Genomic DNA, 17,773 nt, shown 5'->3' with positions numbered 1-17,773 from the left:
TCGACTTTTGATATCCTTCTAATTGGACCTCATTCCTTTCACTTTCTTTTTCTTTTTCTTTTTCTTGAAGCACGTACTGCAGCGGTGGATGTAAAATTTTAAGAAATTTTGAAATAAATAAATAATTTTTTTTATTTTTTTGATATATTAACATTAAAAATAAATTTTAAATATGAAAAATATATATTATTTTAATACATTTCTAAAAAAAATACTCTAAAAAGCAATCACTGCTACTATTTCAAAATCCTTTTTATACCTTCATAGAAGAGATTGAAGAAATGTCAAGATCTGAAAGTTTTGACATCTCAATTCTTTTAAATATATTAATTAATAGTTTTCGTAGAATTCTCCAATTTTATTTGGGTTTCCATTTTCATTACTAAATTCATCCATAGTATACATCTTGCTTTAGAATTTCTAAATACTATAAAAAATATTAAACATGTTGTAAACGAAATTAGTACTCCTTGGAAACTTTTGAAAGAGGAGATTAAGGCCATGTTCAATAACACTAATTTTTTTTTTTCAGTTTTCTTCTCTTTTTATAGTTTTTTTTTCTTCAAAACAAAATAAAAATAGATGTTTATTTTAAAATTTTCATAACATTTTTCCAACCCAAAAAACTAAAAAATATGTTCATATTATATTGTTTTTTATTTGGAGAAAAATGGCAAAATAAAAATCATGTTCAAACTAAACTTGTTTTCTATGATATTTTTTTGGTGTTGACTTTGATTTAAAAAAAAATCTCATCTTAAAGGAATTGTTAGCATCATCATTGTTCCAAGAAAAATTTAAACCTAATTTGAGTATGTGATTTTTTTTCTTTGGATTCTCATACCTAAAACTCAAAATAAATAAATAAAATAAACAAATAAAGCTAAAGAAGTAGCTCAACACAGTTTGTGATCTTTTACGAGTATTACCTCTTGCTCGATAACTCAGGGCACCAAATGTGCTGTAAAGCTAGCTACTTGTGCAAATAGTAGCTGATTTGAACACGGGTAGTGAAGGATAAAATCTTAAACATTTGGAATACAATTTATTTCATTTATTCACACGATTCCTTCTTTTTCTTCAACAAGCCAAACCCACATGTTCAATATCATCCCACTTCTTCTACACACACACACACACACAATTTATTCTTTAGAATGCCTCCCTTCTGCTCTTTTCTCCACCCTTCCACTGGTCTGTGATTTTCCTATAGAGGGGACAGCTAACACCTATACAAGTTCAAGCAACTTGGCCATGTCCTATCAAAACCAGTCATGGGAGAAAAGCACTCAGTGATAGAGAATTGATTAGTCGGCAAGGCTTATTTGAAGATGTACCTGTACTTGGTTGGAACACTCCGTAAGACGTAAGATGATTGTTATATGCAGTCATGTCTAGAGGTGCTCAAACCTTCAAAATCAACACCAACAATCTCTCAGTATCATCTAAAATAGAAAATACTGGAAGAAATATCAGATGGGCTCGTTTTTTTCATTCTGGAAAACTCACAAGAGAGACACAATTGTGCTGGTTCCAAATCTTCCATTGGAAATTATGCAATATCACTGTAAGTTCTATTCAGCCATGAATGGTAAAATAGATTTATGAATGCTAAAGATACCGCTCGCTCTCGAGGACAAAATTCCTCACAAATATGAGACTGTTCGTGAATATTTAGCCCTTGATAGCCAAGTTTCCCAGAGGGGAAAATATCTTTCAAAATTCACCATTAAAATCTGGAGACTATACTGAAAGCCATGAGAGCATGGCTAGCTTGTTCATAAAAAATGGGTGGTTAAACCCTTGAAGGTCCTAGGTTGTAACATCATCTTTCAACAAAAAAAAACAGCAAATAGTGATACAAAGTGGAAAATTTAGCTGATCATGTGTGATGTGTTTGGTAAGTTTTCAATTTGAAACTGAATGGGACTGGAAAGTTCATTCCTCTTTTTTTCTTTATAGACAATAAAAAATCCTCAAAATTCCATCTACTTTGAATTAAAAAATTCAACTCTATAAAACACGCCAAGAACTTATTTCAATAAACTTCCAACACAGGTGGATGCAGTTGCTTGGTTTTTTAACAGTGAAAGAGGAAGCTAAAATAAAAAACAGCAAGCAAAACAAAAGGAGCATCTCTGCATTTTATCAAGAGTTGAATTTTTTAATTCAAATTAGATGGAATTAAAAAATTCAAAAGGAGGAAGCTAAAATAAAAAACAGCAAGCAAATAAGTATTTTATCAAGAGTCAAAGGTAAATTCCCCACTTCCTGTTTTTCACTACAACTCTTGATAAAATAAAGAGGAAGCTAAAATAAACTTCTTCTCTTCCTTTTTGTGAAGAACAACCGTAGCAGCTTCCATCCATTTCTTCTCTTCTGTGAAGGATGAAACAACGAGGAAGAGAATGTATAAAGGATATGTTTGAACACACACATCGTTATCGAGAGTGAGAGAGGAAGAAGGCTAACTCGAAAGCAAAACAAAAGGAGCATCTCTGCATGATAACACTCCTCCGATAAAATAATTTATCTCCCTTCCATCCCTAACAGATCATTTATAGTTGAAAAATGATGAATTATTACACTGCATTTGGTTGCATGATAAGATGCATGTAGTGCTGGACTTTGTGTTTGATTAGATTGTAAAATAACGTCTTATAGTTGTACTGTCTTCTAAAAATTATTCTCGAAACTTTCTCTTGGTGGTTTATTATTATAAAAAACAATTAATAAAAAATATTTTTAAACAAAATAGTTAAGCTTTACTTAATTCTAAGTAAAGTTTTTTTTATTTTGGATGGGATGTATTTTTAAAAGTTATAATAAATTAAAAAATATCATGTTATTTATTAATTATATTAAATTTTATTATTAAACTTTTAATTACTATATATCTTATTTTAATTTTTTTCTTTTCTATTTAGTCTTTTGGGTTTTAATTTAATTTAGTTTTTATATCAAATCTAATTTTAATTTTTTTATTGTTATTTTTTTTCTTATTATTTTTTAATTAAATATTTTTTTATCTTGATCCTTATTTTTTATTACCTTTTATTTTATTTAAAATTTTATTTATTTTATTTTATCACTCTTTAATTTTTTTTTTATCAATCATTGGTCCTCATTCTTTAAATATTTTTTTTTAAATGAAAGCATTAATAAGTTTTTCTCTAATTTATTTTGTATAGTATAGTTAAATACTTAAAATATTTTTAATTTATTTATTATGATCTTATCCAAAAAAATCTAATTTTCAATAAATTATTTTAAAAAAACAAAATTACTTCCTAGTGAATAAATGGAGCCCAGTAAAGATTGTATAATTATTATCTTCGGTGAAAGACTGTTGAGTGAGCATTGTAGACTATAAATTAACAATTGCATCCTTTCTCGGGATGGAAATATAGAATCGAGATTTCATGTATTTGCCCATTCTTCTATTATAACAATCCCAGCACAATTTTTGCCCACGCACTTTTTTGAGCCAGCCAAGTAGCTTCAGAGAGAACGGAACTGAAAAATTGTAAACAACAAAACCAAAGCGAAACATTACTAAATTTACAGGTACCAAAATATAATTTATCGATAATCTGTTCCGTTAAAAAATAGACAGACGTGGCCTGACTCTCTTTCCCCCAAGATCCCATCATGAAAGTACAAAAAAAACAAGAGGATTTGATTGTCTGGAGCAGTGTAGAATTTATCGTGACCTGGACTCGTTGAATGAATGACCTGTCGTTTCCGTTATCATGGTTCGAAATGACAATAATCCCCTTACACAACAACAAAATTTACACCCAAGTGATGGCAAAGTTAATTGCAACTCTTGATTGTCTGAACTTACAAAGAAGATTTGAGAAACCAGATAGATAGATAGATAGAGAGAGAGAGAGAGAGAGAAGAGTAGTTGACAATGGGAACATCTACACAAGCATACGGCGAGCCATGGTACTGGGACAAGAGATATTCCAGTGAATCAGGACCATTTGATTGGTACCAAAAGTATCCTTCCTTGGCTCCTCTCATCAACCTCTACATCCCTCGTCATGTCCATCCTCGAATCCTCGTCGTTGGTTGTGGCAACTCAGGTATGAATTCGGCCCTTGCATTATCTGCTCCTTGTTATTTGACACGCCGAATCACAAGATCAGACCTACTTTAATCTTCTTTTTTGGTGTGTGTTTTTGTTTATTTGAAACGTGGCAGCATTTAGTGAAGGGATGGTGAGTGATGGATATGAAGATGTGGTTAACATTGATATATCTTCTGTGGTAATTGAGGCCATGAAAAAGAAGTATAGCAATCGTCCTCAATTGAAATGTACGTAATTTTTTAGCACTTTAAAGAAAACCCATGATTTTCTTTTTTTCTTAAGAACGCTATTTATGCAATAAAAGTAAGTGTTCTGTTGTTATTTCTCAGTTGAAATTTATGTATTTTTAGCACTGGGGAGAAATTCAACATTTTGAATTAAACCCATGGCTTGTTATGGAAGTCTTTTTTATGCAATGAAGGTCCTCTTTTTAAGCAGATGACTGAATGGATGTATTTTTAACACTCGAGAGAACAATAAATTTAAATTAAACCCATGATTTTGTTTTTTTTTTAGACTTATTTATCCAGTAAACGTTTTTTTAACAGATATTGGAATGGATGCACAAGATATGAGTGAATTTCAATCTGGTTCATTTAATGCTGTTATTGATAAAGGTACTGTTTTCAATGAATCTTTTGAATAACTGGGTTACATTTAAGCGAAATGCTGTAACAAGGCATTTCATAATGTTTGCTTGATATGATTTTTTTCTTCAGGAACTTTGGACTCTATCCTGGTAAGTGCAGAGCAGGATGCTGTCTTTGGTATTGATTAAGTTAGCTGATTTTTAATACTTAATTAGAATTTGGGATTTGTATCCTGGATAGATATACAGCAATCAGCTTGTTTTTTTTTTTTTTTTTGTAGTGTGGGAATGATTCACGAAAAAATGCTCCCAAGATGCTCAATGAAGTTTGGAGGTAGAATGATAAGCTGTAAACAGCAATGTTCAAATTGTTTCTTGATTTTATTTTTACTTCTTTTTTTTTTTTGCTTGATATGTTCACGATATATTGAAGCAGTTGATGACAAACTATAGGGTTCTCAAGGATAATGGAGTGTATATTCTGGTAAAAGCATTCTACTTGCTTGATCAATCCAGCAAAAACAATATGATGTGTTTGCTTTTTTACTTTATGCCTTTAGCTGAGCTAGTGGGATAAATGATTGCAGGTTACATATGGAGCTCCATTGTATCGCTTACAATTATTAAGGGAATCATGTTCGTGGAGGATAAAGCTCCATGTTATAGGTTTATTAAACTCGTAACCGATGTTTCAGATGTCTTTTCCTAGTATTCCTCTTATCACACTGTTGCATTATGCAATGCATTATTTTTTCTGGGACCTGTTTGGTAGTTGTTTTTCCTATTTCAGTTTTTGTATCTTTGAAGTCCTGTGTTAAAATTATTCTTCTGTTCTTTGAGTTTTGCTTGTGTATACAGCATGCACATGTTTGTCTTTGAAAAGATTTGGGGAATTCAATGTCTAGATTGTTGAAGAAAGTTAATCTTCCTTTTACAGCATAGCAAGTTATTTTTAAATTTTAAGTCTTTTATTTACATTTTAATACTGGTTACTGATTGTGGAACGGTTAACCATTCACTTCTTTTTGCAAGCCAATTACAAATGTACCTCCAAAAAATGGAAGAAGGGATAAAAATTGATGTCAAAGAAATTTCTAGTGCATATCAAAGAAATTTCTAGTGCTTAGGATTTTAGCACCAAAGAAAAACTAGTCTTGCACCATTCTCCTGCACTAGACTTTGCTTGTTTAATAGTTTACATACATACGTACAGATACATACACACACACACACACGCATGCATGCATGCATGCATACATATATGCATGTGTGTGTGTGTGTTCAGCTTTCTTAATGAGCCTTAAGTATTGACAGCAATGAATTTGAAATGCTTCTCATCTTGCTGTCTTTGATGGCAGATAAACTTTTTTCAGATGAAGGCTCACGACATCCAGTTCAGGAGCTGACGAATCCTGTACCGATAGATGACAATGGGAGTTCGGTGGAAGCAGTACTTGGAAAGAATCCCGATGTTCACTACATTTATGTTTGTACTAAGGTTGGTGAAAGCAATTGCCCCTCTCTGCACTTCCTTTCTGTTGCTAGCCACAACTTGATCACCTGAAAAACTTTGGAAATGATACTCTCAATAGTTTATCTATCGTGCATCTGGGAAATTGTCAATGGTTTCAGTCAAGTCCGAGATGTTATGTATTTTGGATAGATTGCAATCTGAAACCTTTTTTCTCCCCCCTCAGGATGAATCTTTGAAGCCCGAGCAAAAGCATGAAGAGCTAGTTTAGCGGGAACTAGTAGCATCCCCCACACCCTTTGCATTGCAGTTCGTTTATGCTACTTATGGAAATACTCGGACATGTTTTGGTGAAACAACAACGGTTACCTTTGTTCTTTGTGTTATGATAGGCCATCATGTGATTTTTTCTCCACTGGCACCATGTTGTGATTGTAATTGAACTGTTTTTAGTTTGCAGTCACATAGCATGGAAGGGGTGATGCCTATAGCACTATTGATATTTTGGATTGTTTGCATGCATGGGATTATTTGTTGAAATTGATCATTTTTGTAGTAAATCTGCACTTTGGTTGGTCCATTTTTTCAACACCCAGGGGCTTTGGTTGGTCCATTTTTTCAACACCCAGAGGGGCTTCCTGCAAGGAGGCATGTTTCTATCGGAAAAAGGGTCGGCTTGTGATGGGTTTAGGCAGATAATTTGGTCAAGTAGATGACGATTACTCGCTGCAGGATGGTTAGCCATGATTAATGGTGCATCGATACATGTAAAGATTGGTTACCACGTTCATTTTAGTTTCCTTTCCTCTTCAGACGGGCACGCTTACAGTTTGTCACCGACGAATTTTGAGATTTACATGAGGCCAAATTCCTTTTTAATAATTTATTCCGTCGTAGCGGTGAAAATTCGTCATGTGGGCCATGACAGGCTTGAACCGAGACCTGGAGAACATTCCATGAAACAAGAATTTCGATGATCACACGCCTTTAACACAAAGTTTTATCATCTCAACATGATTCAACTTGTTTTGAGGTCTTAAAAAGGCAGGAAACAAGGGCCATCTGGCCCCATTGGTGCCCCGAGTGGCCTACGACTCTTTCAAAACCGTGTCTCCGGTAAACAAAGTAATCGCTGACCACTGGGTTAACCAAATCTCTTTCGAGGAACACAATCACGTGGATGCCATTTGGTTCCTTTGCAGTGGTGTCTTTACAGCCTGTTTTGAATCAAATTACAAGTAAAACTGAATTCAATTACACTAATAATTAGTGATGACTTGTTATAATTATCATGATTGGAATAAAATTCTAAATTACATAATTGAATTCAATTATACCATTTGAAATACCTATGGAATTGATTGAATTGAATTAGCAATTTTGACTATTTTATCTTTTATTTATTTATATTTTGTATTGCAAAAGATATGTTTAGCTGTCTTCTTCCCATTTCAAAAGAATATTTTTCCATATCTTTGTAATGTCCGCAAATAAAGAAGGAAAAGGACAAGTAACAATTTTCCTTGGTATTTATTCACATTGAAGATATTGTCTTCTTCAAGAACTTTGCAATTCACTGCACACAAAACATCAAGGTAGGTGGTAATGATAATAGTTTCATTAAAATTAACACTGAAAATGCTTCAGGGAATGAAAGAGGACAGTTTTCAGTACACAAACCTCTTTATCCAACCGAACACGAGCAGCATTAACATTATGGCATTTTCGAGCATAAGCAAAATTATTCCTCTTGAAGCCGATATCCAATCTATCCTCTCTTTAAAATGCAAGGGTCCGTTAAAGCAAATTAAAATGGCCACATCTCCTTTCAGCTGAATTAAAATAGCCATTAAAGTCTCCTGCCAAGGCCCAAGGCTCCTGCAAACCAGCAGAAAATTCATGGAGACGAGTCCATGATTTATCCTTGAAAACAGAGAGAGGGCTCGCATAGCGGAACCATTGTAACCCAGAATAATCCACCGCTGACAAAAGTTAAACAACGGGAATGAATGTGATGAACACAGACATGAATCGTCTGAGAATTCCATGAAGCCTGTATACCACCAGCAAAACCATTGGCATCCACTCTAACAACAGTGTCAAAACCCAATGCAGTAGAAACCTCCTCTGCTCTGGCCAGTGAAGTACGAGTCTCTGGTAGGATAATATGAGGTTTATATCTACTCCCTCGTTCACCAATAATACAGTCCTGAAATCCCGTTTCCTTGTACCTTTTCAGTTCCAGCACGTAATGTTGTAATTACTCATTAAAATACATGTAAGAGACAAAAGAACTGATACCGAACAGTGCTTAATGCTATATATACTCCATGACAGTGGCCAAGATACAAGAAACATCATCCATAGCAACTTCATTAGTTACTTCGTTGGTTACCTCCCGAACAAATCAAGATTTTGTTGAGGGAAAGAAAGAGGGTGTTTTTGAAATGGTATTTTCAGTGTTAATTTGAGGAGGAATTGATTTATAAATTAGAGGGTCTAATTTATTTTTGTCTAATGTTTATGATTTGAATTCCATTTGGAATTCAAATCAATATACTTAGAAGAGTTCAAAACATAAAAATTGATTTAATTCTCGAAATTGAATTCAGTTACAAGGGTTCCACATAACATGTTAGTTTATATTCATGCATATTTGTAAAAAGAAAAAAATCAACCATGCTGGTGAATCTCCTTTTTAAAAATTGAGAGTTGTATCATCAAAATTTTAATATTGTTAATTAATCAAAATCACAACATATATACGTGTACATTGTCAATAATGACACACCAACCACCTTGACACAAGTGTGTATTAGCTCTTCCAGGCACTCTCTGAATCAGCAAGGCAACGCGAGCTGTTGTCGTCGCTCATACGAAATATTGTGTCTTAAGATTTACCAATATCGAAAATAATGAAAAAAAATAAAATTAACATTACAAGCTAGGACACGACGGGTGCTTAGCTTCACATAGAAATTAGGTTTTTGAGGGCCAAGACGTGCAAGTTGAGCTTCATATTTGAACTTAGATATTTTTTAAAAGAGCTTCATATTTGAACTTAGATATTTTTTTTTTTAAAAAAAATGTAATGTGGAAGGAGAATTTTTCAATATTATTATGTTAATAATAAAAGGAAAGAAATAATGCAAGGAAAACTTGAGTGTACAACGTAAGATAAGGGTTTGCAATGTAAGATAAAATCAAGAGAAAATATATAAAAAATGTTTAGTAGAGAAATCTTGGTTATCTCATTGTTAATAGAAGTGACGATATTCACTATTGATAGTAGTATCTACATTGTTATTTACAGAAATATTAATAAATACAAGATAAATACAAGAAAATATATAAAAGGAAAAAGGAAAACTTGATACAAGATATTTGTATTCTTTTTTTTTTTTACTTTTTATAAAAATATCAACCTTTCATTCTAGTATTTAATTAATATTAATTTAATATATATTTTAACAGCTCCATTGTGCGTATACATTATCTTGAACAAATTTTGTAACACTAGAAAAACACGTTATTTTGTCGTGTCGGAAAATCATTTCAATGCTATCCGCAGTATAGCTGAGATATACTGACTCGTTAGTACAAAAATTATCTGTTTTTGCCGTGCATATTAATTCCTTCCGTGAAGGGAACAGATTCAAGCAAAGTTCTGACACCCTAGTTCGTATCCCTCAGCTACACCAGCCACTTCGTGACTGCGATCTCATCACCTGGAAATAAATGCCGGGCCCCGGGAAGAGCTGTGAGGATTTGATTAACTCGACCATTGCAGTAAAGATGACAAATTTAATAATTTATTGAGTTTTAATGTAATTTGTTATGTTTGGATTTTAATTATATTTATATGTGCATGGAAATTGAAAACACAGGCTTGAACATGAATTTTATGAATTATTTTGTTAACAAAAACTTCATGAATCTTCTGTCCCAGAGGATAAAAAAATTAACGTAAAACAACAAAAATGGATCTAGTACATGTAAATAGAAGAAAATCAAGATCTAATTCAACACTTTTACGCATTTTTATTAAATAAGATATCTTGATATAGAATTTGTATTTTTATATATAATTATGGATGATTTTAGATTTAAATCGAAGCAATAAAAGAGATAAATCACTAAAGAATCAGTTAAAAGTTGATTTAGCCATGGATAAATAATTACCAATAACTCGTTCTTCTCATAAAAACACAGGATGCATAAATTATGTTTATAGTGAATATTGTGTTTTTGTGAAAGGAAAAGGACGGAATTGCAATTTCTGGCATATATAATAATTTCTAGAAAATAAAAACATCGAAAATAAAAATTATCCGTTAAATCACGAAGAGAAGAGGCAGCCAATCAACGACACAAACCAGGCGACGCAAGTAACTAGACCGAAGTGGACCAGATACGGAGGTTACCGTACCAGAAATCCTGCCTATGTTCTAGCCATGCCACGTCAGATATGACCCACAATCCAGCAAATAAATCCTCTTTCCTCCCTCACTCCACATGCCAATGTGGACACAAACCCTTTAGTCATTTGACTTTTTGTTCCTTTCTCCCCTGTTAATGCAGTGGATTTCACACGTTCCTTTCTCCCCTCCCTCGTCTCAACCTTCCTCGCCCCCACCCTCGTCTCAGGCCTGCTTGTAAATTTAGAATCTTTGCTTCCTTTTAGGGTTTTTTATTTATTTTATTTTCGATTCGATAGTCAAAATTAATTTTCTCCTTAGTTTCACTCTCTTCTCAAATTCTTCCTCTCTTTTTTCTGAGAATCTTTTGTTATTTACTGCTTTATTTATTCTCGAATTATTGTAATCAATTAGAGATAGGTGTTTGTTGTTGTTATTACTATTTGATGAAATTAAGGGTTTATGTTGATGGCTGAGACTAGAAGATACATCCCTGATCATACAATAAGTGAGTTTCTTTTTCTTTTTTCCTGTTTGTGTGTTCAATACATTGAATGTGGTTTCATATTTATTTAAATATTGTTGCTTTAAGAGTTTCAATTGTGAAATGGATTTTGTGTATGTGTGTTTAATTATCTGTGTTGAAAAAAACAAAATTGGCAGATATAGAGCAGATATTGGAAGAAGCAAAGCACCGTTGGCTTCGACCTACTGAAATATTGGAAATTCTTCGCAATTACCAGAAGTTTAAGTTGACTGCAGAGCCACCAGCTAGGCCTGCAGGTTCTCATTTTATTTCATGCTGTTTTATTTGATTCAAGTGATCATTTTTCTTGCTACTGAAATTGGGGCATTGGGTTTCATTTTGTGTTCTATATGCTTGTTGTTTTCAGCTGGGTCTATGTTCTTGTTTGATCGAAAAGCACTTAGATATTTTCGTAAAGATGGTCATCGTTGGAGGAAGAAAAAAGATGGGAAAACTGTCCGAGAAGCTCACGAAAAGTTGAAGGTGTGCTCTTCAATTTGTTAGTTGTAAGTTCGCCTTTTTTTGGTTAGTTGTGAATTTGTGATAACGTGATTCCATATGTGTTACAGAAACTTCTAACTTATTGAGTCACTTTAGCTTACCTAAGCCTCAAATGCTGGTTACTTTAGTTTACCTAAGCCTCAAATGCTGGTTACTTTAGCTTACCTAAGCCTCAAATGTTGGTTATAGTTTTGCATTAGTTATTTCATATAAAGTGCTGATTGTATATTGGCATGAAAAACGAGCAGAGGAACATTATTTTGAGATGTCCTTGTCATTGTGAGTTGCTGTATGCAAAGTCCAGCAGTAGGAATCGTTCTCTATAGGGTTATATAGCGACATTTCAAATGTTTTGCTGTAACAGTGTTATATTTTTAATTGTTCAAATTTGATGCTCTACTAAATCTCTTCATCGTGGATGGTTGGAATTAGTAAATCTCTTTGGCTATTTAGTCATTCAGTTCTCAATTGGTTTCTGCAGGCTGGCAGTGTGGATGTTCTCCACTGTTACTATGCCCATGGGGAGGATAATGAGAACTTTCAGCGGCGGTGCTATTGGATGCTTGATGGGTGAGTCTGTTAGTTTTGTTGTTGTGGCTTTTGGAACTCTTCACAATGTCACACCACTTCTAATAGTCAATGTAGAAAGTATTTGACAGCCTAGTACGTGGGACACTGTTCTCCCATAGACATTTTGGAGGAAACACGCACAACGGTACAAAGATGTTTTAAATGAATTTCACAGTTTTTAACTCTTCCATAGTTAAGACAGTCATATCCCTTTCTCAGCCTTTTTGTCTAAAGTGCATTTAATTTTCATATGTTCTCCCAACCCCTAAATGTGGAAAAAACATGATTTTTTTGCATATGGTTGACAAGGACTTGGTACTCTTTTGTATTGCTATTCTTCATATTTTGTAATTATAAAGATGATGGACCATGAATTAATTATTTGTTAATAAGCACTGCTTTGCATGCTTACACCATTTACCTTTCTTTTTTTTATTGTGGTTTTCAGGCAGTTAGAGCATATTGTTTTTGTACACTACAGAGAAGTGAAAGAGGTATACCTTGTTGATCTACACTCTATCTATCTCAGGATTCTATGGTAATGTGCTTTAAAATTTTAAATCAGTGTTAAAGTTTAATAATAATCATTAGAAACTAAGAATCTACTTGAATCATATGTTTTTGCTCTAGTGATAAAGGCATTCATTGTGCTAATTTAGGTGCCTATCTCTTTGTCTCTCAGTATTCTATTATAAATACTTGTTATAATGGCCAAAATTTGAAGTGTATACTTTCATGTGCTATTAGAATTTTCATACTTGTTCCTTTATTCTTTCTGTGATGAAGGGATACAAGTCTGGTGTATCACGTTTACTAGAAGATTCAGGTACACAGGTTGAAAACCTTCAACCCAGTCCGGCGACTTCCGTTGCACAAGCAGCCTCACCTGCATCTACAGTTCAGACATCTTATGCATCAAGTCCAAACAGAATTGACTGGAATGGAAAAGCATTATCTTCAGAATTTGAGGATGTGGATTCTAGGAATGGTCCAGGAACCTCTTCTCTCTCTCAATCAATTCATGGCTCTATGTCACACAATTCATCTTTACTTTCCCCCAGAGTTGAAGGTAAGGTACATTGCATGAATAATACATTTTATGTATATTTGGTGCAGCTAAATACATTTGATAGCATGTCAAATGTGTTTCCTAATGTCGCTTTTCACTAAGACCCTCAAAATAATCAATAAAAGAATTTAAAGTCTTTGTATGTGTGTTCACTTTTTCTTTGATGCTGCTATTAGCAAGTAAGATTGAAGTGGTCTATACAGGTGTTTGAGCTAGTAGAACTGCTGTTTGCTTCACTGTCACAGTTATCACTGCTAATGTGCCACCTGAATAACTCTTGTTACTCAAAATTTCATCCCTTTTCGATGCTTTTTCCCCATTTGCTTGATTGCATTTTGTAAGTTACAAGTTTTATGAGTTTCTACGTGCATACAAGATGTTTCTATGTCATTGCATATTATTTGATTCTTTTTTCACATGTTTTTAGACCTTAATCACATGACTTTGTTTGTGCTACTTTTTAGGATTCCATGTGTTACCAAAGAATCCTCCTGGATCATGGCTTGCAGGAGCAAAATTTGATCATGGTACACAATCATCTCTGTTGCCTGAAATTAGCAGCTCTGAACGAAGTGTATCAATATTGCCTGGCCAGAATTTTTTTGTTGGCCAACCTCATGGAGCTGAGTTCATTACTCATAAGCTAACAGATGCTACATTAGAGGGTATTGCAGTTCCGGATACTGTGGTTGGTGAAACTGGATTGATCACTGATAGAACAGCAACTCCTCAAAATGTAATCCAGGTCTGCTGTTTGCGTTAATATGCTAGACTGATTAATGGTTCCTGTGATGAAATTTGCAAAGTGACACTTTACGCTTTTGTTGGTGTCGCAGGAGCTTGATTTCAATTTGATTTCTCCCCAACTTCATAATCTCTCTGGGACTCAAACAGTAGCTGCTTCTACTGCCCAAGTTGAGAACAAAACCAATGATGGAGGTGCAAATAATATTGAATCAGGTGAGCTAAAGAAACTCGACAGTTTCGGGAGATGGATGGATAAAGAAATTGGTGGAGATTGTGATGATTCTTTGATGGCTTCGGATTCCGGCAATTATTGGAGTACACTGAGTGCTGAGAATGAAGACAAGGAAGTTTCCAGTTTGTCGCACCATATGCAGTTGGACATTGATTCACTGGGCCCTTCTCTTTCCCAGGACCAGCTATTTAGCATCCGTGATTTCTCACCGGATTGGGCTTATTCTGGTGTTGACACTAAGGTTTGTATACTTGATCTTGATCCCTTCTTACCCCTGCAGTTCGTGGGGGGTTTTGGTTGCTGATGAGTTGAAACCACTTACAAGCTTCTTATTGCAATAAAATATTTGTTACCAAGAATCTGAAATATGCTTTGTGCTGATTTTAATCAGGTTCTGATCATTGGTACATTCTTGGGAAGCAAGAAGTTTTCCAGTGAAACTAAATGGGGTTGTATGTTTGGCGAGATTGAAGTTTCTGCCGAGGTTTTGAATGATTGTGTCATCCGATGTCAAGTTCCTCAACATGCTCCTGGGCGTGTTCCATTTTATGTCACCTGTCGTAACAGACTATCATGCAGTGAGGTGAGGGAATTTGAATATCGTGAAAATCCTTCTGGAACTGCTTCTTTGCCTGCCGAAAGTGGTCAACAGGAGGAAATTCTCTTTCAAATGCGTTTATCAAAGTTATTATATTTAGGCCCTGGGATGAAGTCGTTGAATTGCTCCATCGAGGATTGTGAAAGATGCAAAATAAGAAGTACTTTATTTTCCTTGAGAAATGATAGTAAAAGGGATTTGGGAAAAGTCCAAGATAATTGTTTGGTCGCTCTAGGTGATGGCATTGGTTTTAGAGATAAGTTGATCCAAAGTTTACTGATGGACAGACTTTGTGAGTGGCTGGCCTGTAAAGTTCATGAAGGAGGTAAAGGACCGGATGTTTTGGATGGAGAAGGTCAAGGAGTCATCCACTTGGCTGCCAGTCTTGGTTATGAATGGGCCATGGACCTCATAGTTGCTGCTAGTGGCAATCCCAATTTTAGAGATGCACGAGGTAGAACTGCACTTCATTGGGCATCATATTTTGGGAGGTCAGACTGCTGTTCTGAGTTCTACTGTCTTGCAGTTTAAAACCTTATCTATAGCTCCTAGTTCTAGAACATTATTGTTGTGGTTTTATTTAATTTTTTAATCATTCTTTTGATTTCTCATATTATTTGCTGTTGCTAGCGATGGCTTTTTATTCTGTTGGAAAACTATATTTCCTAACTTCATACATGCATGATGCATGGATGCATTTATTTACATGTGTGCGCGTGCGCGATCACATTGATTTGTCTTTTCAGGACTGCAGTCCTATTTGGAGAATTTCCTATTGTGCTATATCTTTATAGAGTGCAGGTGTTACAATTCAAATGCTTAAAAGGGATAATTATCCACTTCTGCTGCCCCAATCCTGACATTTTGGTGTGAATTGTATGCTAGAAGAATCATCAATGCCTTGATGTCCAAATTTTTGCTTCTATTCTTTAATGACTGTTTACTGAAACTTGCTGTGCTGTTCCCCTCGTCTAGAGAACAAACAGTGATTGCACTCATTAGATTGGATGCGGATCCAACTGCTGTTGATGATCCAACTCCAGCATTTCCTGGAGGACAAAGTGCAGCTGATTTAGCTTCATGTCGTGGCCACAAGGGAATCTCTGGATACTTGGCTGAAGCTTTTTTAAGTAGGCATCTTTTATCATTGAATATTGACCAAAATGAGATGGATCATGATACTGCAGCTATGGCAGCTGAAAAGGAAACTGATATTGCAGCCCAAGTTGCCTCTTTGTCAAGTAAGGGAGAATACGAACTTCTTTCCTTGAAAGGGTCTCTGGCTGCTGTCAGAAAATCTGCTCGTGCAGTGGCTCTCATTCATGCTGCCTATCGAACAAGTTCTTTCCGTCAAAGACAATTAGCAAAGAGCAGTGATGATATTTCTGAAATTTCACTTGACCTAGCTGCCCTTGGTTCTTTACACATGGTTCAAAGGAGGGGTCACTTTGAAGATTATTTACATTCTGCAGCTGTAAAGATCCAGCAAAAGTATCGTGGCTGGAAGGGAAGGAAAGATTTTCTGAAAATACGCAATCGAATTGTAAAAATTCAGGTACTTCAATACTGTGCTTTCCCATGCCATGTGTGTTCCATTTTTCACCATAAATTACTTGTTCTTTACACCGAGTAATTGCTTGCATTGTGAGTATCACCTTTTAGAGAGAGGATATGAATTTAGATGTACTGTGATTAGTTGACCTGTGTGCTTGTCTGAGTTGTTAGAACCAAATTTATTTTTTCCACATGAATTGTAGTTCTCTTTTATCTTTTGATGTTTCTGGTGGTTGCTTTTTCTTACCAAATGAGGTGATTTTCCTTTTTCCCCCTTGTAAGCATATTGAACAATCAACTTAAGTTTAGTTTCAATATCTGAGAAAAGCAAATGCTGATTGCTTTCAGGCTCATGTGAGGGGACATCAAGTTCGAAAGCAGTACAAAAAGGTAGTTTGGTCAGTTGGCATTGTTGAAAAGGCCATATTGCGATGGAGGCGGAAACGTACTGGTTTGCGGGGATTTCGGTTGGAAAAGAAAATTGGAGATGTGAAACCAGAATCTGAGAAAGCAGACGAATATGATTTCCTGCGACTAAGCCGCAAACAGAAATTTGCTGGAGTTGAAAAGGCTCTGGCAAGAGTAACATCAATGGTTCGCAATCCAGAAGCACGTGAGCAGTACATGAGGATGGTTACAAAATTTGAGAATATCAAGGTAATGCTTTATTCTTCAGAGCATTGAGATCTCCAAGCTGCCAAAGCATGTTGAATTGCTGTCACCATCTATATTGCCTGTGGTAAAAAGGTTCTTGTTTGCTGCATTGCTCTCCTGTTTATTGCAAAAGAAAGGCACAAAGCATACCTGCCACCTCCTGGATTTTGCTGCATTTTTTTCTCTAAATTGATACATGGCATGACATATATTCGAAGAATCTCAGAGAATCTTTTTTTTTAAATTTAATCTGCTTTATCTCTTATTTGACCCTTCCTGCTTGGTCTGATTGAGCATTTTTAAAAAAAAAATTGCTATGGATTGTTTTATAATGCATTTTTTGGACTCAACAGATGGGTGACGAAGGGTGTAGTGTGTCCCAGCAGGATGAAAGTTCCAGATAGCTCGGAATACAAGATTTTCATGTATTTACAGCTGATCAATGATCCAACTAATTGACATTAATTATGTGCTTGCTAGTAGTAACTGTTCTACCTGCAATTGTCGTGTAGCATGTTTTAACTTTTAACAGGTTCTCTGTGACTAAAATTTAGGTAAGGAAGCAAAAGGAGAAAAGGTGAAGATAGGGGGGAGATTGTACATGTATTTGTCCTTATGAGCAGTAGTCAATTCAAACCAGGAATATAGTGGGGAACAGAACGATACATTCGTCACTGAAAGAACGAAATGGCTTTCAGGAGTTGCAACCCTGAAATTTACTTCTTGTTTACCAACTAAAACTTATACC

At 34.8% G+C, this 17,773-nt stretch overlaps 2 protein-coding genes across 6 annotated transcripts; both read left to right on the top strand.

Annotated features, from left to right (window-relative positions):
* Positions 1-3,842: 3,842 nt before the first annotated feature.
* Positions 3,843-6,736, top strand: LOC105116046 (S-adenosyl-L-methionine-dependent methyltransferases superfamily protein). The gene is made up of 9 exons (XM_011013199.1): positions 3,843-4,091; positions 4,210-4,323; positions 4,645-4,713; positions 4,816-4,835; positions 4,967-5,019; positions 5,139-5,169; positions 5,273-5,351; positions 6,044-6,183; positions 6,383-6,736. Exons 1-9 carry the CDS (start codon positions 3,917-3,919, stop codon positions 6,425-6,427), a joined length of 726 nt encoding a protein of 241 aa, XP_011011501.1. The 5' UTR covers positions 3,843-3,916; the 3' UTR covers positions 6,428-6,736.
* Positions 6,737-10,666: 3,930 nt separating this feature from the next.
* Positions 10,667-17,765, top strand: LOC105116021 (calmodulin-binding transcription activator 3-like). 5 transcript variants are annotated; one of them, XM_011013164.1, is made up of 13 exons: positions 10,667-11,082; positions 11,238-11,357; positions 11,468-11,583; positions 12,083-12,171; positions 12,620-12,665; positions 12,958-13,240; positions 13,705-13,985; positions 14,077-14,460; positions 14,611-15,308; positions 15,793-16,372; positions 16,720-17,028; positions 17,379-17,450; positions 17,580-17,765. In XM_011013164.1, exons 1-12 carry the CDS (start codon positions 11,037-11,039, stop codon positions 17,427-17,429), a joined length of 3,003 nt encoding a protein of 1,000 aa, XP_011011466.1. In that variant the 5' UTR covers positions 10,667-11,036; the 3' UTR covers positions 17,430-17,450; positions 17,580-17,765. The 5 variants fall into 5 exon arrangements, with proteins under 5 accessions (XP_011011466.1, XP_011011473.1, XP_011011482.1 ...); XM_011013171.1 differs by having other exon boundaries at positions 13,705-13,976; positions 17,379-17,765; XM_011013180.1 differs by lacking the exon at positions 17,379-17,450.
* Positions 17,766-17,773: the final 8 nt, after the last annotated feature.

The sequence above is a fragment of the Populus euphratica genome, unplaced genomic scaffold (assembly GCF_000495115.2).
Source record: "Populus euphratica unplaced genomic scaffold, PopEup_1.0 scaffold5.1, whole genome shotgun sequence".
Taxonomy (NCBI): Eukaryota; Viridiplantae; Streptophyta; class Magnoliopsida; order Malpighiales; family Salicaceae; genus Populus; species Populus euphratica.
Note: the sequence above shows the minus strand (reverse complement) of the source record. Positions and strands in the feature narration are given on the sequence as shown.